The 24,371-nt window shown below is 38.3% G+C and overlaps 1 protein-coding gene across 1 annotated transcript in view; it reads left to right on the top strand.

Moving 5' to 3' along the window:
* The window catches only part of LOC136872322 (integrin alpha-PS3), a 238,851-nt gene extending 217,080 nt beyond the window's left edge, over nt 1-21,771 (top strand). The window contains exon 17 of the mRNA XM_067146136.2: nt 21,441-21,771. Within this exon, the coding sequence (XP_067002237.2) occupies nt 21,441-21,476 (36 nt within the window). The 3' untranslated portion in view covers nt 21,477-21,771. The remainder of the gene's footprint in view (nt 1-21,440) is intronic.
* The last annotated feature ends 2,600 nt before the right edge of the window (nt 21,772-24,371 follow it).

The following is a 24,371-nucleotide window of genomic DNA, read 5'->3' as shown; positions in this document are numbered from 1 at the left end:
TCTTCAACACAGAAAATGATTTTTCTACATCACAAGAAGTGACAGATGCATACTTAAATGAAGACATTTGGGATAAAGTGAGGTCAAATTGTACGTCTTTTATAATCTGGACGAATTCAAAATCAGGATTTGAACAAATTAATTTGTTCATCCTATCTCTAGCTGCCGCAACTACTTCTCCATGCAATGATCGCAGACACACTTGAATATCCTCAATAACTGGTAACGATTGCCTGCTGCGATAACAAAGATGTGTGACGAGTGTGAGTTCTGGGTAGAAAATTCCACGATAAGAACGGAAGAGGGTTCAATGTAAAACCAGAGTTTGTAAGCTGCTATCTCAGTAACGCAGCGTCACAGAAGTGTGATACAAGTTTAGTTTTGTTTGTCTAACATAGATGAAAAGATGAGCCGTCAATGAGTAAAGCACAATTTACGGTTCAATTTATTGCAACGTACAACTGTAAAACTGGGACACCTTATTCCTAAGAATTAGAGATCGACGTGGGGCCTTCCTAATTATGTCATTGTTTACTCAAGCAAGAAAAATAAAGTGTTTTGTTAATTGGATTACAGGACCTCTACCGTATGTAGGCTACCGTCACATAGGATGCTAGGAATGCATTCTCTCCGTCTCAGTAATAGACATGCTGTAGTCTATAACGAGGAAAAATTGTCCCAAATTCTGCAAACTAACATTCAGAAAAGGCACTATCATGTAAGTTAACAATATGTGCCAAAGTCAAAAGAAGAGTCATATTATGCAATACTAAACATCCAAATATTCACTATTAAATCCAAAATCTTCCAAATATGCATTATGCATTAATCTTCTCCTAAAAGGGCCAAAACATGCAAACATGCAGGGAAAAAGAACGGTTATTTGGAATTGTTAAGCCATAAAACGAATATTTGCAAAGTTTGAGAAGTGTAACTAGCTTATTTAAAAACATGCATTTGCATGGAAATCCGGGCTCTAATGATAAACATTAGAAAGTTATTCCAATCAACTGAGAAGTTTATGAGGGTCTGTTCCTTTCTTAAGAAACACAAGACCGCGTGCGATTTCTCCTGATTTATTGTTTTAATAGTGGAACCTTTCTCTGCTGACTGAACGAATTTGTCAGCGTGTACACTCCTGAAGTGAATATGTCCTATTGGCTACCTATCGGAAATATACGCTCCTCAAGAAGTACAGGAGTGGTGTAAGCTCGAGCTACTTAGAGAAATGACAAGATAGGAGAGCTTCAAGTACAGTAAGTTACATTTTGGCCGGACTTGCCAGAGTGAAACATGAACATTAGACTGCAGGTCCGGATTGCCACTGCTGCATTGTTTTATTGCTCAAGGTCTGGCAGTCGTTTGTATTATTGCAGATGTTTTTATGAAAATGTGCACAGTAAAAATCATTCATTTCAGTAATAAATTATTTGTGTTCTGCATTTTCCTCGTTATTTTATAATGAAAGATCTCTCCCCCAGGAAATTTTAGTAGGGGGAACCTTTGAGATAGAATCATTGGTGGGAGGTAAATCCCTCCCTTCCCCCCTACCCCCCCCCCCCCCCCGCGATTTTGCACCCGTTTCTAATATTTAAAATACAATGCCTTTAGTTATTCTCTGTATAAATACATTTACAATCTGTTGAATTGCTGAATGTCTTAAAATTATTTGTTGTATACACATTAAAACATTTTGTTACAACTGGACGTAAACTTTTTCACATGTTGTATCATATGGAATTGAAATCTTAATACCGGGCGAGTTGGCTGTGCGGTTAGGAGTGTGCAGCTGTAAACTCGCATCCGGGAGATAGTGGGTTCGAACCCCACTGTCGGCAGCCCTGAAGATGGTTTTCTGTGGTTTCCCATTTTCACACCAGACAAATGCTGGGGCTGTACCTTAATTAAGGCCACAGACGCTTCCTTCCCATTCCTAGGCCTTTCCTCTCCCATCGTCGCCATAAGACTTATCTGTGTTGGTGCGACATAAAACAAATAGCAAAAAAGAAATCTTAATACACTCTCAAAACAGCTGAGTTTTTGCGTGAATATTATTCTTTTCATCCATAAAATTGACAATACTGATGCACACTGTTGATTATAGGTTATGAATTTTGTCCTACTTTAAATGTTTAACGTCGAAATTTGTCGAATTCACAAATTGTTTGTAGTCTTAACCAGTGTAGGGAAATCCTATAGATGTAAGCATGGACTCAGTCAAATGGTGGCAGACAAGCTTTCGTGATATGCAAGTGGTAATTTGCATTTGCCTGGTGTGAAAATGGGAAACTACGGAAAACCATCTTCAGGGCTGCCGACAGTAGGGTTTGAACCCACTATCTCCCAGATGCGAGCTCACAGCTGCGCGCTCCTAACCGCACGGCCAACTCGCCCGGTGTTTTAAAGTTTCAAACTCAATAATTAGTCTATTATTTTCAATAAGACGACATAATATATAAATGGTTTATATTGAAGAGGTTTTTAAAAGTTTATTATGGATAAATCATGTCAGCGTTTTCTGGGCTTGTAGGCCATGGTCCATGAGCGAGTGAATGTCCCGACGTTTCACCGAAGACTGCGTTCGGCATTGTCAAGGGTATATTAACAATTTGTTGGTTATTTTGATCCACCTTTTCAATACAAATTACAGTTTGTGTTGTTAAGTTGTAATGTTACAACACTAATTTACCGGGACATGTTTCGCTTTTATTCATAAGCATCATCAGCCTATACAATTGTCTCAAGGTTTGTCATATTTGGATTGTTGTTACAAATTTCATTACATTGAATGTAAATCTAATTTCATTGATAACAATATTTAAAACACAAGAATAATATACACATTAAAAATTATGACAATATGATTTGCAATGTTAAAATGGAGTAACTCTTAATTCTAAAACACATTGACGTCCAAAACACAGTTTTTACAATTTGAAAATTTGGCTAAAAATTGTTTGCAATAATAAAATTAAATTGATTCAACTATAATTTTGGTATTAAAATTTGGGTCATAAATATAAATATTGGATGTTAATATGTGGAGCTATAGTTTCTGAAGTGCGTTGGTTTCCAGAATACAGTAACATTTCAGTATTGAGAATTTTAGTTAAGAATTGTGCTCTCTAAATAGTGTTATTTAAAAAGACTGTAATTTTGCATTATGCGTGATTAGTTTTGATAATAATCTAGAATTGAAGTCTTGGGTTCGTTGGAAAATGGCTTTTAGATTTGATGAAGCTTGCTGCTGCAGTTTGGCAATTTGATCAGAGGAAATATTGACATGTTTAATTCTTGTTTGTAGCGGCCAGACTCTCCGTTGGAAGTTGATTGTTTTGATGTAAGTTATGGTTAAAAGGGGCTTCAATCCAAATTTTGAGTATCTGATTATGTTTCTTTCAATTTGTAGAATGGAAGAAGCATCTGGAACAAATGGAAATGAACTTAAGTAATATTGTGTGTATGTTGTGCTTGTAATGCGAGTGTTGATGTTGCATTATCACTTACCCCTTTGTCTGCTGCTACAGAATCTTGTGGACCTTATTGCATTACTATGACTATTGTCTGTTGTGGCTCTACTCCTTGTGTTGTACGTATGAGAGAGTTTTTGTGAAGGGCGGATAGGGGGTTGAGGGGAAGAGATGTTGGGCGGGGCGTTTGCTATTGACGTGCTATGTGGTAGGGTATTCTTATCTGTTGTTGAGGTGGGGGTAGAGGACGATCCTGCAGGCGGGGCGTTAAGCTTTGGCGTGTTATGTGGAGGGGGACTTTTTTGCGTTGTCGAAATGGTTTCAGTTGTGAGTGTATTTAGATTGAATATTTTATAGAATTTGCTTTTATCTGATTTGAGATTTCGTAATAATGTTGGCAACTGTTCTATTAACGGACTTTTTATTTCGATCGCGTCATTCAAGTTTTTACCTTTATTGAAGTATTGATCCAAATAAATATTGTACCCGTCTAAATGGTACCTCAGTTAATTTGAGAAAGCTGGGAATATTTATTACGGAGCATTGCTTACGAGTACGCGTGTACCAGCTGTGACACAGTTGTGTGAGAGCGAGCCGGCCGAAACTAGGTCAACAGCTGATCGAGGGCGACCAGAGCGCAGTTACGTCATGACACCGGCAGACGACAAAGGGGAGGAGAAATGTTCTCATAAAATCCACTCGTAGCGGTCAAGGACGAGCTATGGCGCAGGTCGATTACCAGCCAATAGAAATTGAGGAAAGTGCTGGAAATATTAGGATTGTTCTGGAACTAAGTCGAAGGAAGTTCTTGGGTAAGAACGTCAGAACAGTTCAAGAGAAATTTTACGAGACGACGGCCAGAACAGTTTTCAAGAGCACGTCGGACAGTTGTTTCTTACGAGAAGTCGAACCGTGTATTCTCTACGGGAAAGAAGAATATGTTCAGACGACGTGAATACTAGTGTAATCCTTGTAGGGCACGATCATTACATTACTTGAATGCCAGTGTAATTCATTGTTAGCTCAACGCAGTATCCAGCGAGCTTATTACAGTCGTGCATTCTCCCGGGTGGAAAATGTTAAACCGCAGACAGTCAGCGTGCTCATTAAAGCCGATTCTTGCCATAGAAGCTTTAGGAATGTTCCATTGGGCATTATGGAAGGAAATCACGATCTCAAGTGGATAGGCGAGAGGAAATCTAACCTTTATTTAATCATCTTAATAGTCAGCCCTAGTATTTGTCAGCCTAAGGCGTATCGTAACTTAATGAATGTGTTCAGAAGACGAAGCTTATAGTAATAATGGACCTAAAGTACATCGTTGCGCCAAGTTAAGTGTTGTACATAACTTAGTGAGTTATAGCTAGTGTGGATCCCTGTGCTAATAGAATATTTTAGTTTCAGCTATCTCCGAGGAAACCAAGTTGTCGACATGTGGCGATCAAGAGAGAAATCGAGAGATTTTCTGGGACTTTGCTGGAGTAAAAAGAAGATGCTGAATATAGCTACAGTCATGAGGAACTAAATTCCAGAGTGCACGCCAACGCGATGACTTTGTACATCCGTAAACCACCATAGATGAGGCAAGAGACGTTGTCGCCTGAAGCAGCATCCCGACGCCAAGGATTTTCACCGGAAATATGAGTACCCTTGTAAAATTTCTTCTCTTTTAGTAGATGACTAGATTGTATTCTTGCGTAGAGTAAAGTAGTTTCCTTAGTAATTTTGTATGTAATGGTGATGGGAGAGCATTCCTTACTTCGTTGATTTGTAATTTCAATATTGTTCTATCTTTGCATTTTCTTGGAATAATGATAATTTTATTTGTGGACGTGATGATGAATAATCCCAGTTGTTCTTGAGTTGACAAGAGTGAATGATTATGATCATCGAAAGTGATTTAAGGGAGTAAGGTCTACTAACAATCATAATAATAATAATAATAATAATAAGAGTAAATTAAACTCATAAAAATAGTAAATGAAGATATGATTAAATGTAGGAGTAAACTATAATTAAATCGTAGTTTTAAAACCCTGTTAGTCATGTGTAGTGATTGATGGTAGAAGGGAAAGTGAACGACGAATGTTAGAAATATTCTTCGAGAGAACGATCTAGGAGCCATTATAGGATAATAGTAATAATAATAATAATGATCAAAATAGTAAAGGTCGGATAATGTAAAAGTTGTTGAGATTCAACTTGTATGGTCATTGTGATAATGGAGTTCGCCATTAATGGACGACATGGGACTACTAGGGTGCATGTCGGGCCTAAACGGTATTATGAGTCACAATGATTGTAATGAATGATTATGGCGATAATGATTTATGAGGATGTACGGATTTAGGGACTATAATAGGTCTATTTCTGGCTCAACCACTGATTTGAATAATACACGACTTGATCGTTATTAGATGTTTTCGAGGCTCTTGAGCTCTTATCACTGATGATGGTGATGGTTATTCTTCGAGAGAGAAATTTGGCTTTCTGTATCATCATAACTACAGTCATGAGCGAGTTTTATTCTGGTCAGATGATTATAAGGATCTTCAATAAAACTCAAGAGGAAGACGAGATAAATGATTGGGTAATAATAATAATAATAAATATTACAGATTCATTGTGTGATAAAAAGGTACTTATAACCAGTTGGTAGAATTGGGTTATTTGGTGTCATTTACTTTTATCATTCCAAGGAAACTTATCTTGTATATTTTTTTTGTGACTGTGATGAATTGTTGTTGTTGTTGATTCCGTGTAGGATCACATGATGCTCTATCCATCCATGAAATGCTAGGTAATTTAGAAAGGTTAAATAGAGTAAGGAAAGAATACAGTCAAGCGTGGTCTACGAGAGAGAGGGAGTTATGCCAAAGAAATTGTAAAAATATTTCCAAACGCTAAAGTGAAGAATTTGTAAAAATATTTCCCAACACTAAAATGAAATTGTAAAGGAATTTTATGATGACAAAATGAGTTAGAGGATTTTTCACAGGTAGAGTGAAATGAATGTTCAAGAAATTTCTTGAACAAATAAATGCTGAGTTAATAGTAATTGTTCTTCAAAATGTATGAAATTATTTTACCTGTAAATGACTAAACATGAGTTATAACGGGAAATGACAGCTTTGCTAATTTAATGATTCATTCGATGTTACAGAGTAAAATCTTAGGTGGAGTTTCATTGGAGAAGCAATGGAATCTAACTCCAGAAGCATGTGAGGACTTACAGTCGTATTCTTTTATTCAGAAGCCATTAAAGATTGAGATATTCCTTTTATTGCAAAAATCACATTGTATTTAAAATTTTTTTTTTCTTTCATGCATTTGTCCAGACTGAGTTTCCATTATGTTTTTAATAAACGTTATTGTTATTTTGCCCTGATTTTCATTTATATTGTGTCACCTATCCAGTCACCAAGGGTCCTGAAAATATAAATTCTATGAAGTTGTCCCTTAATAGCATAATCGGCCCTGCGAACGGTCCACCCTTTTGGGACTCTCGCTCCGCCGACTGAGCGACCCCGGAGAAGGGGACAATATATATTTTTTCGAATTCTGTCATTAGCTTCCCCTTTTCGATTCTTTTGATTATTGTAAGGTCTTTGTCTATTGAGGTGTAATGATGGCCAGTTTCTTTCATATGATTACTCATTGCGGAGTATTTATTGTGTTTTAAGGCGTTAAAGTGTTCCATGTATCTGGTTAGGAAACTGCGTCCAGTTTGGCCAACATATGAAGATTTACACTGTGCGCATGTTAGTCTGTATATTCCGGAGCCTTGAAATTTGTTATTGTAGGCATTTACTGTGTTATGGTTAAAAAATAAGTTTTTGTTAGTGTTGTATGTTTTAAAGGCTATTTGCATATCCCGTTTTTTGAGTGGGTTTGCTATTTGGTGAATCTTTGAACTGGTGTAAGTGAAGGTTGCGTATTTGGATTTTTTAGTCTTTTCCGGTGCGAGGTTTGTGGCTATTTTGAGCTTTACTTTGTTGATGATTCGATTTACTATGTCTGCTTTATATCCATTGGCTAGTGCTAGTTCTTTTATAAAATTTATTTCTTTTGTAAAATTCGCGGGTGATAAGGGTATTTTGTAGGCTCTGTAGACCATACTGAAAAAAGTTGCTTGTTTGTGGGATTTGGGGTGGAGTGATTCATTTCTTATTGTTATTGGCGTGTGTGTTGGTTTTCTGTATATCTGATAATCAAATTTGGATTTCAAGCGTGTTACAGTAACATCTAGATAATTCAATGAGTTGTTTTTTTCGTCTTCTTTGGTAAATTTTACGTATCTATCGATGTTGTTTAAAAATTCAAGGATTTTTCGCTATTGTTTTTTCGGTTGTCTATTATTACGAACGTATCGTCAACAAATCTCAGCCAAAGACAGATTCCTTCTATTTTTGGTTTTATTATGCTATGTTCTATGTTATCCATATAAATATCTGCTAATATTCCTGAGCTGGGGTCACCCATGGCTAAACTTAATTGGTGGTAAATTTTATTGTTAAAGGTGAAATAGTTGTTATTTAGTACGAATTTAAGTAGTGTAATAAATTCTTCTACTTCTAGTTTACTTAAGTTGCTATATTTGGAAAGGTTTGAGTTAATAATTTCGATCGTTTCTTTAATGGGGATATTTGAATACATATTGGAAATGTCAAACGAGCTCATTCTATGGTGGGGTTGTAAGTTGAAGTTTTTTAATCTTTCGCAAAATTCAATTGAGTTTTTAATTGAGGAGTTACTCTGGAACTTATAATGCTTTTTGAGGAACTGATGTATAAATTTTGATATTTTATATGTTGGGCTATTTCTGCTGTTTATAATTGGTCGAATGGGTGTATTGTTTTTGTGTACTTTAGGTAGTGCCTTTGCCTTGGGTAATGTTGGGTTCATGTTGACCATTTTTTGTTGTTCTTGCTCGTTAAATAAACAAGTTGAATTTTTAAGGATTGTTTTTAGATTCCTTTGAATTCTAGAAACCGGGTCTTTATTTACTATAGTGTAAGAATCATTAGAAAAGAATTCTTCAGTTTTTTTGATGTAGTCACCTTTATTTACTAGGACTATTGTTTCGCCTTTATCTGCCTTAGTCACGATAATGTCATTATCTTTTATTTTTGTCTTTAAGTCTTTTATTTGTTTTAGGAGGGTCTGGTTGGAATTAGTTTCCATTTCTTTTACTAAACTTGGGAGTTTCTTTTTTACTTCATATTTAATGTCATTTTGTATTTCTGCCGGCAGTTTCCCTATATTTGCTTCAGATTCCGCTATTGTGATAGTTAATTCTTCCATTTTGTACGGGTTGGGCCAATTGAACTTAGTTCCTTTGTTGAGTATGTTCATTTCATTTTCAGAAAATTTCGTGTCTGATAAATTAATTGTCGCGGGGTTGTTTATCTTCAAAGGAATTGAATCATTTTTTTGATTAACGGTTAACTTTTTTGGATCTTCTAATAGGTGTTTTAGTTTGTTTTCTAGAGCTTTTTGCTTTCTATCTAAGATGTTGGAGAGTTTTTCAATAGTATGTCGTTGAATGGAGCTCCAGTCTAAAGGCGATGTAAAATGGGATATACTTAAGTGTGCTTTGTAGAGCTGTAAGTTTAGTAGCGATTTTTTTCTGTACAGTAACTTTAATTCGTTTTTTAGCCATATTTTGTTTACTCTGTTTTGGGTGTCAAGAGATTTTGAACTTGATATGTTCTTTCTTTGGGTAGACCTTAAGAATTTCGGTATTACACCGTACCTTAAACATTCTTTCAAAAACCAGATATCTTTAGCAATCTTACTAATTGTCAAGGGTTCCGACTGACTTCGATAGCAGCGAAGCTCTCAGTGGAATGAAGTGCTGTTGTAATTCCACCTATTTATATAGTACAAGATATGGTACGCTGCTTGCCTATTGGCCGCCATGGTGGGGGGCAGTCGCTGATTGGCTGTTCTTCGGCCAATGGTTGAAGCATTAGGGAGCCCGGTGTACGTTGACCTGCCTTGGCAGAGACAGGCAGCTGATCTTCTGGCCTGCCACGGCTATCGTGTCCTTCAGGATTTAGAGCTTTCAAGACTGGAAACCAGGCTTTGTTTACCCGTTCAGATTCCTCCTTACGGTTGAAGCTATTGGTATGCTTTAGGATTTCAATGGCTTCCCTCTGTAGCCGGGCGTGATAAGACACAGTGGTTGACAGTACTTCAGTGTTGCTGTACTGTATGTTATGGCCTGCTAGCAGCGAGTGTTCAGCGACTGATGATCTATCTGTCTGTCCCAGCCGGCTATGTCTGTTATGCTCCTTCAGTCATGTGGCGATGCTGCATTTGGTAGTGCCTATGTATACCTGGCTGCAGTTGCACAGGATCTCGTAGACCCCTGCTGTGGAGAGAGGATGGTGCTTGTCTTTGGCAGACCTAAGCAGTTCCTGGATTTTCTTCGTCGGCCTCTATATGGTTTTAAACCCATGCGACTCCAGTAGCCTCCCTATTCTGTCAGTTATTTTCTTGATATACAGCAGAAAGGCTTTAGCTGCCGGCTGCTCCTCTTCTTTTTTTTTGGTTGTTGGACGTCTGGGATGGAGTGCTCGCTGAATATCTTTAGGGCTGTACCCATTAGTGAGTAGGGCCCTGTTGAGGTGGCTGAGTTCTTCGTTTAAGTGCTGAGGTTGACAAATTCTCTTAGCACGGTCGGCTAGCGTCTTAATCACTCCGTATTTTTGTCGTGGGTGGTGGTTGGACGTCTCCTGAAGATAGCGGTCTGTGTGGGTCAGCTTGTGGTATACTGTGTGTCTCAAGTTTAAATCAGCAGTCTACCAGAACATCGAGGAAAGGGAGCTTGCCCTCATTTTCTGCCTCCATAGTGAACTGAATACTGGTGTTAATACTATTCATATGCTGAAGAAACAGCTGTAATTGTTCCTTTCCATGGCTCCAGATCACAAAGGTGTCATCTACGAAGCGCAGCCACACCTTAGGTTTCAGTGGTGTGGTCCCGAGTGCTGTTTCTTCGAACTTTTCCATATAGAAATTTGCTATCACCAGACTCAGAGGACTGCCTATGGCAATGCCGTCCACTTGTTCATAGAAATTGCCATTCCACAGAAAATAGCTTGTCGTGAGGCAGTGGTTAAACAAGTTGGTAATGTCCTCGGGAAAAATCCGAGTGATGTGGTCCATGGCCTCATTCACAGGTATCTTAGTGTAGAGCGAGACCATATCAAAGCTGACAAGCAGGTCTTCGGCTTCTAGCTGGATGTTATTCAGTTTTTCTCTGAAGTGGCCTGAGTCTCTGACGTACGACTGTGTGCCACCGATGTAAGGTTGTATGTAGTAAGGTGGCCAGATGTTTAGCAATATCGTAGTTCGGTGATCCAATAGCACTCATGATGGGCCGTAGAGGTACGTTGTCCTTGTGTATCTTCGGTAAGCCATATAGCCTCGGAGGTAGAGCTTCACTTCTGGAGGTTTCCCTCTTCACACTGTCTGGCAATGAAGAGGCCTTAATAAGGCTGTTGGTGTTATGAAGAATCCGATTGGTTGGATCATTTGGTAGTCTGCGGTAGGTCTCTGGGTCCAAAATCTCTGACATCTTCGCAGTGTAATCATTAGTAGCCATGATGACAGTGGCGTTCCCTTTATCTGCGGGAAGAATGAGTACACTCTCGTCCATGTTCAGAGTTTTGATGGCCTTCCTCTCTTGAGCCGTGAGGTTGCTCTTTGGTGCTGGTGCCTTACTCAGTATCCGTGGGGCTTCGTTGCGGATTTCTTCTGCCTGGTCAGATGGTAAATTGCGAATAGCAGCTTCGATATTCGTGATGATCTCCTCCACGGGAATCGAAGGAGGGGTGACCGCAAAATTTCCTCCTTTAGTCAGTAGAGAGGTTTCTGCCTCTGACAGGCAACAGCTAGTCAGGTTGACGATTGTCCATGAGGTATCCAAGGCAGGCGTAGTCTTGGGCGCAGGACGCTTCTCTTGATATCGCTCAAACTTCTTCTTCTGCCGGTTGGTTGACTGATCGAATGTCAAAGTCATGGAAGAGTAGGTGATACGATCTGCTTTTTCCCAGTCCTTTGGTGAAAGTGTGGCACTCAGAAGATAATGCAGTTGTAAAATCGCCTGGTTGACAGTAGCGAGCTCCTTGCGTGTGGAGCATGTACGTTCCCGCAGCAGTAAGCACTCTGTTCTCAGAAATTTGGGCACTATACCCGAATCTCTGCATCAGAGAAGAAAAGTGAGTGAAGAAAAGAAAACACTGACATGATTTGTAACGCCGGCCGTGAAAGCCTCAATTGCTACATGAATCACCTCTATGGGGAGGAAATTTCAAACTCACTTCGTCGCTTTGAGAAACTACGTAAGAAGAAGGCGCAGTTCTTGTATTTCAATATGAATGGTTTAATACAGCTGAAAAACTAAACATGCCCTTACCAAGCGACGACACTGTATGGTTTTCCACTTTAACAGGAAAGGGACAAGATAAAACGAAAGCTTTTGCTGTTTGGGATACAAAAGGAATGCAAAAAATTCAAAGAATATCATAATTAGTGTTGCCAGATGTACGGTTTTGTCCGGAACAGTTCCATTCTTCCTCATTTTGTTCCACGTATGGTGCACCCTTTCTGTGAAAGGAACAGAAAAGCAGTCACAGCAAACTCTTTGGAAATTTGGTTTCGTCTAGCATAGCCATCAAGCCGATGGTTAATGGCAGCGTCGACAACTCTGTCGAAATTTCCTGCCATGACCGTTGCGTAAATGTGAACGTGGCGTGTTTAAATGGGAGAGCCCGTTCTACCAGCAATTCATTCTCACCAGGAATTATACCAGCCTGTCCCGAATTGCCTGTACCTCCAGTAGATCCAGCTTCTCGCTTCACTCATTGTGCCGATTGTTGCAAATTGGTTGGGTGTGATTTGCTTCACACACGAAAAAGGCACATGTAAATTGTATTTCACCATGCGATTAGCCAAGGCTAGCTCATCATGTTTACCTAAGTAATCTTCCGAAATTCGGAATTGCCCAATATTAACACTGAATGATGTAAACTATATTATCATGTAAACATCATAGGGACTAGGTTTGACTTTACATTAAGAGGTCATCCTCAGCTATTACATAACCATTAATTGGCAAATTATCGGATAAGGAGTACTGGAACACAAAACATTAAAAATATGTAATAAAACAAAACACTTGAAAATCTAGAGTCCTTGATGACAATTATAAAATATGTAGAGTAAAACCATTGTCTTCCCATTCCTTGCTTTGTTTTATTTGTGTGTAAGTATGGTGAATTTGTCTGATTCGTCTCACTCCATACGTGACCCTGCAGGAAATGGTCCAAGGGTTGGACATGCACGCACAGTATATGCACACACACATACATGCACATTTCTACAGGATTTGTACAGTTTATTTTGTATATAGTTGTGTCCTTTTGTAATGTTTGTGCATTTCTCATTTTAGATTAATTATGGTCACTATTGTTCATAAGAGATTTGTTATGGATCCTTGAATAAATAAATAATTTATTTAATTAATTAATTATTGACTAATTATCAGTCAAGTGATGGATTAAATGGCATAGATTTCAATGCTTGACATACAACCACAATGCCAGGGTGACAACTGCACACTTCCTGTAGAGTATTATAACAACATGGTTTGATCATCAATCTATGACAGTACATGTTACTTCACAGCTGCTGATGATGTATTTTCTTACACATCAGTAGATAATACTTTTATTCCTTCGGTAATCTGGGAAAGCCTGTTATATGGTTATGCTTCAAAGTCAATTACAGTACTGTAGTGGACATGTCAGTGACTATGGGGAAGTAAATAATGGTGTTAGAGATGAATCTCAACCCCATCCTACCCAAGTTAGCCACTAATGTCCCAGCTAAACGTTGAAGACCTGTGAAACTGTAGCGCAGTGGCCATCCAGTGTTCATTGAACGAATGCAGAGTTCAACAAGAAAGGAGACTGGAGGATTTAAATATGAGTGCTGCATTACAGAGAGATAGTGAAACTCCTTGCGATAGGGAAAGGAGACTCGTTGTATGAAGAAGAGGAACAAAATAATTTGGAAGACTCAATTACCTGAAGAAACAGAAAAGAAGTAGCCCATGAGACATGGGTTTTATAAAATGGTTACCAGTAGTTTAAAGGATCAGGTACTGGATACAAGTAATTCACAACTGGAAATTAATACTGAAGAAGACATTTGTGGAAATAGTACACAAACTTACAGCTTCTGTGTTGCATTATTTTGGGTGAATGAACTCTGTTCTTCCAAGAAATAACTCCAAATGGTATTGTGATGGAAGAGTTTCTTTTCCGTGTCCACGGACAACTTTATGTTTCTGCTTCCTGAGTGAGGTCTTTTAGCTTGCTATCTGCTGCGTCAGGAAATAACAAATTGTGTGCATAAATAAATTTTCAACTTTGGAACATTTTGCTAACACTACTCTTTTTCTTGTAGAACACATATCACACCAGCTACCATGGGTCACCATAAATGTGTGACCAAGACAGTTGAAAACTGTGCTTAGTTTATAGACCAACCACCGAGCTTGACTTTCACAGGTCTTCCATGTTTAGCTGGTACCGGTATATCAATGTTTTATGGGAATATCAATCTGGGTAAGATGGTGTTGAAAGTCAAATCTAACAGAATTATTAATTTTCCCCTTAGTCTAAGTGGAACAGAGACTGTCAAAACCATGTTCAGGAGGACAGAGGAATCGAATAAGCCCAATAAGTCTGCAGCGAGTACTGGTAGCACAAGAAAGTGGAGGTGTCTGCTCAGCTCAGCACTTCTACTGCAACTGTGCAGCTTGTAGACTCGGTATCTGCTTAGATCAGCCGCTGGGGACCTGTTGCACAGACCACCTCTGACCACCAGCAGATGTGAAGGAGGACCAGGCTCGAGCAATGGAGGCATGTCAGATGGCTGAGTTTGACAGAATTTGGCAAGCTGCACACTCTTGATCTACTTCATTTCTTTCAAAGTTCACAATTTATTTTCATGTTCCGTATTGATGACAATATAATTGAATGGGTGCTCGCAAAAATGGGCTAACCAACATGTCAGAACAACTTTTGCAAATGTCTAAACCAAAAATTATACCATAAAACTAATATTTGTTTCATTATTTTATCTTGATGTAGTACCTTTAAATTATCAATACCATATATTGGAACTGTATTAAAAATGAAAAGTGCTTGGAAAAATAGGAATATAAAAAATGGAAGAAAACTGACTTGTCCGTTGACCTAGCTAATAGTTAATAGTTTACCTTAGATTCGTAACTAAACTTTTTTTTAATGATCATACAATACAAAAAGGTATTTTATACAGCAAACTAGACATAAAGATGCCGGCCCCCGTAGTGTAGGGGTAGCGTGCCTGCCTCTTGCCCAGTGGCCCCGGGTTCGATTTCCGGCCAGGTCAGGGATTTTACTCTCAACCTGAGGGCTGATTCGAGGTCCACTCAGCCTACGTGATTAGAACTTAGGAGCTATTTGATGGTGAGATGGCGGCCCCGGTCTCGTAAACCCAGAATAACGGCACAGAGGATGCGTCGTGCTGACCACGCGAACCCTCGTAATCTACAGGCCTTCGGGCTGAGTAGTGGTCGCTGGGCAGGCCAGCGCCTTTCCAAGGGCATAAGTGCCATTGTTTCTTTAGACATAAAGATGCTTCAGACTTATTTTTAAATATGACATAACTTTCCCTCATGGGACAATCATCAGTCTTATGGGTCATGTTCTAATGCATTGGAAAATGATTCGTCAGTCACCTCTTGGCCATTGCCAGCTGTCAATTCTATGTAATACTGGTGATATATTGCAGGGACATATTCAAGTAGCTCAAGCAAGTCCTTAGGTTTGCTGGCTTTATTGGTCTTTTAACACTGTACTTTGGTGACAGCTGAACACTAGCAAGTGATGGCCGACCACCATTACTGTTCCTTGTGTGAAGGTCAACAGAATCATATTCCTCAACAATACTATATAAATATTTTAAAAATACTTAAATGGTACATCTTTCATAAATAGTATGCCTGAAACTTTACTAACTAGTACTCTTTGCTTATTTATAGATACCATTTTCTTGGTTAATTTTTCTAGCAAAGGTTGAGTGCTCACAAACTTATCACTTGTCATTTTTACTACTTGAAATGGCTATCTTACTCTAGCTCTTTTTACAAAATCCTTCCATTCATCTGGCACAAAAAAACTAGAAACACCCACAGCCTCTAGTAAACATGGGGATAAGGTTTGCTAACCTACATATACAGCAATGCCATCTTTACGGCCTCCTCCGTAAACGTTTGTTAGCCCGATTTTGCAATAACAAAATTGGCCTAAATAAAATGGCATAAAATTCAAAGCATTGTATCTCATCATACAGGATTGCCTGATGTTATCCCTACTCACAGAAGATACTTTGAACCTTCCGCAATTGATGGCAGCACATAACTCATTTTTTCCAAATTTGTTGGTTAGCCCGTTTTTGCGAGCACCCATTCAATTATTGTAGACTAGCTGTTACCCATGGCTTCACTCGCGAGGATTTCTTAAGTTGATAAAAATTAATTGTTCCTCAGTGCTGCATTAAGACATTACCTGAAAATGCCTAAATATAAGAACTTGCCAAAAAATTGCATTTCATTTATGCCAGAACCTCTTTGTAAACCATGTTTGTGGCATTGCCTTTTCGGGCTAAGATGACCAAGCTACTGACAGAGCTAAATCTGGAACATGCGACATGGAACTCTACATGTGAGAAACAGTCAAAGAAAGGGGTTTCTTTATTTCTAAAGGAGATTACAGATACCAATGTTCAAGTTTATGAGATACACTAATTTTAAAAACTGCCCCACTCCTTGGCTGAGAGTTCAACATTTGAGGCGTTCGGTTCACAGAGTTCCAGTTTCGATTCTGGGCTGGGTCGGATATTTTAATCGCGTGTGATTAATCCTTCTGGCTCGAGGACAGGTTGTTTGTGTTTGTCCCAACACTCTCCTCTTCATATTCACTCAACACACCACATTACCAACCACAACAGGAATACGCAATAGTAATTACATCCCTACACATAGGGTTGGCGTCAGGAAGAGCATCCAGTCGTAAAACAGCATCAAATCCACATGTGTGACACAGTTCCCACCCGCGACCCCACAGGTGTGGGGAAACTGGTAGAAAAGAATAAGAATAGAAATAGAATAGAAATATATTTATTTAAAGTTAATTACAAGTAGGACCAGAGGTCCCTTTGGCTGTAACTAACTGCCACTTTAACTTAAATGTATCACCTAACATACAAAATCTAATGAAAGAATACATAAAAAGCGTAAGATACATTTTCCTACTGAGGATATAAGAATAAGATTAAAAACTAAACATCTAGGAGGTTACAATAATACTTTAACATTTCATAAACATACACTATACTAACAAGGAACAGAAGACGAAACAGAAACCTAAGATTTTTAAAGCCGAGGATGAATTAAGAATAAGACTGAGCATCTAAAATGTATCTAGGGCATTATGATATTTCGTACTATTTAATTAATTTGGTGAAAATTCATTTACATGGCTTAATAAGTGGAAAGGTAGCGGTATTTAAGATATTTTTTCTGAGTTCCAACACTACTTTGCTGAATTTCATATAGTTTAAGATCGTTGTATAATTGAGAGGCAGTGACAATGAACGACTTACTGCACTTTACCGTACGATGCTGTGGAACCTGAAGGGTGTTAGCTGTAAACCTATTGTCCCGGTCGTGCACTTGACTCATCTGAACAAAGGACTTGGTCAAATATGAGGGAGCATTAGATTTTAAAATTCTCAGAAGTAAACAAGCAGCTGAGTATGATCGTCTATCCCTGAGTTTCAACCACTCTGCGGCTTTGTAGTAAGATGTTACGTGACAGTCTTTACGAATATTGAAGACGAATCGAACACAGGCATTCTGAATACGTTGGAGTTTGCTATTATATTTCTCAGAGATATCGCTGTAAATTACAGCGCCGTAATCTAAAATAGGAAATACCATAGTTTGGATCAGCATCTTTCTCACCGAGAAAGGAAGATACGGCAAGTTTCGTCGAAACTGATGCAATATGCCAGACACTTTCTTGACCAAGTGCTTGGCATGAAAGGTCCAGGACAGAGTGTTATCCATTAGAATACCTAAATTCTTAACACATTCCTGATACTTGACTACAGAACCGTTTACAATTACTGGAGGAATGTCCCTGTTGAAAAGATTTGATAAGTTTCTTCGATATCCTAGAAAAATAGCTAAAGTTTTGTTTTCATTTAATAGTAAATTATGACTTAGTGTATATTGATGTAGTCTGTCTATATCTAGATTTATTTTACTAATACTTTCGACAACACGATTCACAGGAAAATGGTAATAGATCTGTAAATCATCGGCATACATATGATGTCTCGTGTAGCGTAAAACTCCAGGCAGATCGTTTATATACAGCGAAAACAAAACGGGACCCAACACGGAACCCTGAGGGACGCCAGAATGCACACTAGACCACTTAGAAAAATTTTGTTTGTCAAATACTACACGCTGAGATCTCCCTTTCAAGAACGATTCAAACCAAGAGAGAGCTGATAGAGATATGCCCATTGTGCGTAATTTAGTCAGAAGGAGGTCATGATGAACTCTATCAAATGCCTTACTTAAATCGAATAATACCAGAAGCGTTAGTTCCTTTCTGTCCATTGCAAACTTGATATCATCGGTGACTTTGAGAAGTGCCGTCGTAGTGCTATGGCCTGTTCGAAAACCAGACTGAAATGTGTTAAGTATAGAATGAGTATTTAAATACGAAGTGAGTTGTTGGTAAACAATCCTTTCTAATCCTTTACCTAATATTGACAAAATACTGATTGGCCTGAAATCATCAAATTTTTGAGGAGAAGGAACTTTAGGAACAGGTCTTATATTGGCCATTTTCCATACAGCTGGAAATACTCCTGATTGTAAACAGAAATTATACAGGTGAGCTATAACCGGAGTGATTATATCCAAACAGTTCATTAGGAGGGGATGTGAGATACCATCTGGTCCAACAGCCTTGGTATTCATGCTCTTAAATACCTTGACTATATCCTCTGGGTAAATGTACGAAAAGTGAAAGAGATCATGTTGAGGTTCTTTTGTGTTCATGTAACTATGAATAATTTCGGATATTCTGTGAGAATTGTTCACTGGTGAGATCTTTAAGAAATAATCATTTTGCAATTCTGCAGATATGAATGAGGAAGTATGTTGCGAATTTTTCTTAGCAATACCTAGTGATTTTATAGTTCCCCAGAGAGCAGACGAAGTTGTTCTCTTACTGAACAAAGAATGCATGTGTTTGACTTTAGCATCACGGATCGCGAGTTTGGTTTTATTACGCAAGATGCGAAAAGTTTCAAAGTCTTCAGGTTTCCTGGTTTTGATGTGCTTTCTTTTTGCCTTGTCCCGCGCAGAGATTAATTTCTTTATTGTAGACGTTATCCACGGGTTAGGTGGGTGTTTGGCTCGAATTAGTTTTAATGGGGCATGCTTGTCGTACAACGCGGAAATTAAACTATTAAATTTGATGACTTTATCATCGATATTACGCTGAGAAAATACTTCATACCAGGGAGCAGAAATTACGTCTTTTCGAAAATCTTCAGGATTAAAACTGCGGAAATCCCTAAATGTGATCCATTTTCTTTCATATTTGGGTGCCGATATAGAGAAGACAGCATATAGCATATCATGTCCAGAAAATCCACTCGCTGGGGTCTGCCCAAATTTAAGAAGGGTATCATTACAATTTGAAGCTATGGTATCGAGATTAGAATGACAATATGCAGTATGGTATGTGTCATCAAATGGTATTCTAGTTAAATTGCATGAGTCAAGTGCATCATCGATTACTACAGTTTCCGAGGACCCTGATCCAAAATGCCCATTCATATCACCTGCAAGTATAACATATTTATAATGAAAAACGTAATTATACATCGCCTCTACAAACGAATCCATGAAACCAATTTTGGGAGGACGGTAGATGCATGAAAATAATACTTTACCTATAGCTAATTCAAGTTCTAGGAAAATATACTCTGGCTTACGACAATATTCTGCAGGGGAGGTGTGAACTATTTTACATTTTATATTGCTCCTCACGTACACAGCCACCCCTCCTCCTCTCTTGCCCAATCTATCGTTTCTATATAGATTAAAGCCAGGAATGTTAATCTCTGAGTCCGGAATGGACCCCTTGAAAAATGTCTCACTTACAGCAATAACGTTAATATTTGAATCAACAAAGCAGTCAAAAAACTCATCGAAATGTACCTTATCAACTAATGACTGAGCATTTAAGTGAATTATTTTCAAATCAGAGGGATAGGTTTCTGATAGATCTTCAATGATTTTGTGAATTTCAGAACACTTAAGTTTAGAAGACATACTTGAATTAGGTTTTTGTGATATATTGTAGATAATCTCGCTGCTGTTAAGTATACTGGAGCTGATGTTGCCATGGTTACGGCAGTTCATTTCTTTATCCGATTCCTAGAGCAGGTGTAGTGTGGTTCCAATATCTCAATAATGGTTGGTTTTAGGGCCTTAAAACATGGTTTTTGGGCCCATAGGGCTTACTGTATTTAGTTCTTTGCGTCAAGGGGCTTAAAATGAGCTTTGTCTCGTCCTTGTACGACAAATTCAATATTTTGCCTATATTAGCCTAGTATTTTTTTATCTCCCCATGTCACCCCCCTCCCTCGAATTGTTTTGAAGAGAAAATATAGCCCATAGCACTCAGGGATAATGTATCTTTCTATTAGTGAAAGAATTTTTAGAATCAGTCCAGTAGTTCCTGAGATTAGCCATTACATACAAACAAACTTTACTTCTTTATAGATTAGTATAGATAAATGAGATAATCCATGTAATCAATACAATATAAAATTAGTACCTCAATTTATTTTAATCATGGTACTAGTTTCGGCCTATTTGTATTAGGCCATCATCAGCCATATTGACCATACTTATAACAAAAGTAGAATAATACTTGAAAACAGTTCTGATCCAGTATTCAATATCCACCAAAATGAGTCACTGTCTTGAAAATATAACACAACACTTGAAAATTCTATGATCTGTTGGTATACTTCAATAAATATAAATCAATGTCTTGAAGATATATAAAACAATTTGTTGAACACTTGTATAACATCAATCTATTCTATCTTAATTTTTCATCAATTACTTTTGAAATGAAACGTCATGTGGCTTTTAGTGCTGGGAGATCCCAGAACGGGTTCCGTTTGCCAGGTGCAGGACTTTTGATTGACACCCGTAGGCGACCTGCGTGTTGTGATGAGGATGAAATGACGATGAAGACAACACATACACCCAGCCCCCGTGCCAGGTAAATTAACCAAGGATGGTTCAAATTTTCGACCCTGCCGGGAATCGAGCCCGGGACCCCTGTGACCAAAGGTCAGCAAGCTAACCATGTAGCCACGGAGCCGGACAACAGTTGCTTTTAATTTTATACAAGTGTTCAACAATTGTTGTTATTTATTATATTTATTGAAGTATAACAACAGATCATGGAATTTTCAAGTGTTTTGTTGCATCTTCAAGACAGTGACTTATTTTAGTGGATATTGAATATTGGATCAGAACTATTTTCAAGTATTATGCTATCTATTTTTGTTATATGTATGGCCAATTAGTTTTTTGTTTTTTAAGATCTTGATGGCCTAATATCAATAGGCCAAAATTAATACCATGATTAAAATAAATTGAAGTGCTTCCTGTCAGAAAGATATCTATACTATAAGCCTTGTGGCCGCCCTCTGCTTTTAGCAACCTCTTTGAATGCCTGTAGGTATGTACAGATGGATGAAGACAATGGTGATGATCTACATTATTATATTTTGTTTCAGAATGGTACACCCTCTGATGACTTGACAGATGAATAGAGCAGCAACATCAGAGAAGTATCTATGCACCAAGCGAGTTGGCCAAGCAGTTAGAGGTGCACAGCTGTGGGCTTGCATTCAGGAAATTGTGGGTACGAACCCTACTGTCAGCAGTCCTGAAGATGGTTTTATTGTGGTTTCCCATTTTCACACCAGGCAAATGTACCTTAATTAGGTCATGGTTGCTTCCTTCCCATTCCTAGCCCTTTCCTATCCCATTGTCGCCGTAAGACCTATCTATGTTCTGGAATGTAAATTCAATTGTTACAAAGGAATATCTATGCTGGAACAAAGACCAATAAAAATTTTACATAATTTTTATTCTTTCTCATGTTTAGCAATGCAAATTCCCACATTTCATTAACCCTTTCTGTTTGCTGGTCGAGAAATTTTATTTTCAGCCCACTCGCATGCATTTGTGGACAAAATATATTAAACTTATTTATTGCTTAAGAACACACAAAATAATATAATCAATTTATTTATACACTTATTTTAAGTCCTTCTGAGTTTACTGGCCCACCATCATCACTTGAAACATTCTTCCATACCACAGCACTCTGAGGATTCTTCAACACTTGATTTGTCAGCAATAAAATAGAAAATTCTGATAAATCACAGTCATTATCAAGTACTATATCCTCAATGTTACTATCAGGAATACGAGTGTTTTTTTCCGCAAGTGGGATGATCTACTCGATTAGCTGGACTGGCGAGAGCTGGGCTGTACTCCACGTAATATCTAGCTTTATAGAGAGAACAGTAGCGGCTGGCCCATAAGGACCCCCAGGCGGTGTCCTCCCTAGAGAACGAAAAGGTTTTATTATTTTCTCTCGATACTTGAAGTAAAACAACTGGACTCGAATAATGCTAAGAAAATTGCATTTCATCATAAAAATGTAAATTCTCATCAATAAGGAACACTGTTAGGCAATGTCAAACATAGGTAAGGCACGGACTCGCGAGCTTCCATGCCAGGATATAGCAGCTATAGGGAGGGTGAGTGGAGAGAAATGTAAGGGGGAGATTTCTTACTGGAATGCAAAACGACCCAGCCAAGAAGGCAGAGTTCACACAATATCTAACAGAACATGACATAGACATATTGATACAAGAAACTAGAAAAAATACCACTAAACACTTCACACTACGAAATGACAATATCTACAGGATGGACAGGGACAGAGATGGCGGTGGAACTATGATCACCATAAAAAGATGCATTTCCCACCACCACATCCTACTACCAGAAACACAACACATAGAAGCAACTGCCATACGAATACTCGAGCCTTAGCGCTAATTGATTTGCAAGAATAAAGAGTTATATTCATTCATAACGTTAATATATGAACAAACATGCTGTGGGATCAAAGTGATTGTAAATCTCCGAAGAAATGGGTATACCTGCTAAGTAGTAATTACATTTTTCATTTACACTTGAAGTGATGTGCATTTCTGAACGTATACATACAAACAAATAGTTACAAGTAAGGTTCTGCATTATTACTAGGGTTTGAATTTCCGTGACATAGGCCACACTGGTTTCCTTCTACAAATTTCAGTCGAAGTGAACACATTTCTAGTTGTTGTGAACATTATGACACGGTTTTAACTGGTCATATATATATATTTTGTTTTAATATAAATCATATTTAATCAAAATGGTAGGAAAGGTTATCTATGGTCATACTGTAATTGCTTTCTCCATTGTCCAAGTATTATTCTCATATTTTGACATCATGTGATAGCCAAGAGATCTTTTCAGATAGACTGGCTGCCAGAATATTGTTGCCATTGATGCTTTCACGGCCCATAGTTATAGACATGATACTGTATAGGCTTTTGGTCTTATTCCGTGCCAAGAAAATAAGGTGAAATTCTTTACATTTCGCAAAGAACTATGCTCTGCGTCATCAGAAGGAAATCTCGACTGTCCACGAGAAAGGCTTCTTAAATGATGAACGTTCAAAATTTAGACGTTATAATAGAAGTAGAAATGGTACGTTCATTCATCACCAGATGGCTCCCCAGACACGGCACAGTGCTAGCATTCGAAGCAGAAGCTGACCGAACCATCAGAATCAGTCTAAGAGTGTCACATAACATGTGTACATAACATATGACATTGACACAAGCCTGGAATGAAACAGCTGGCGATGAACGTATGAATTTGGAAAACACCGAGACGAAATAACAATAGTGAAGGGACAGGGAAGGGAACTACCTATGTAAATCCTTAATGGCTGGCAACCAGGTATTTCTTAATTGATAGCCAGTATCCCTGTTGAAATTGTTAGGATTTCTATGTATTTCCACAGCTTCCCGTATAATCCTGGACCTGTAATGTCTAGTGTGGGTAAGAGCTCGAGCATCTTGGAACATGACATTGTGACCCGACGATAGAGCATGCTCAGCTATTGCCGATTTGTCTGGCTGGTTGAGACAAATATTATGTTCATGTTCCTTAATACGAATACCAATGGACCAGCATGTTTGGCAGATGTATACCTTACTGCAAGTACAGGGAATTTCGTATACCCCAGGATGTAAAAGTGAGGACAATTTGTTCTTGGTTTTACTCAGACTGTGAGCAATTTTAGTGGCACTACCAAACACAGTTTTTACATTGTGTTTGTGGAGGACCTTGGCAATTTGATCTGTGGTGTTGTGAATGTAAGGCAAGTAAGCAGTTCCCTTCACTTCTTCCTTCTGTGAGCTTTGCTTGGTTGTTTCTCTTGGATGCAGGTCTCTATGAATCTGCAAATCGCTGTAACAATTACCATTGAACATGACTTTGAGCGTGTCCATCTTCACCTGGATATTTGATGGCTCACAAATTCGTCTCACCCTCTTGGCAAGTGTCGTGAGAATGCCTTGTTTTTATGCTAGATG

This window comes from Anabrus simplex, chromosome 4 (genome assembly GCF_040414725.1).
Source record: "Anabrus simplex isolate iqAnaSimp1 chromosome 4, ASM4041472v1, whole genome shotgun sequence".
Classification (NCBI taxonomy): domain Eukaryota; kingdom Metazoa; phylum Arthropoda; class Insecta; order Orthoptera; family Tettigoniidae; genus Anabrus; species Anabrus simplex.
This window is presented reverse-complemented; position numbering and strand designations above follow the sequence as displayed.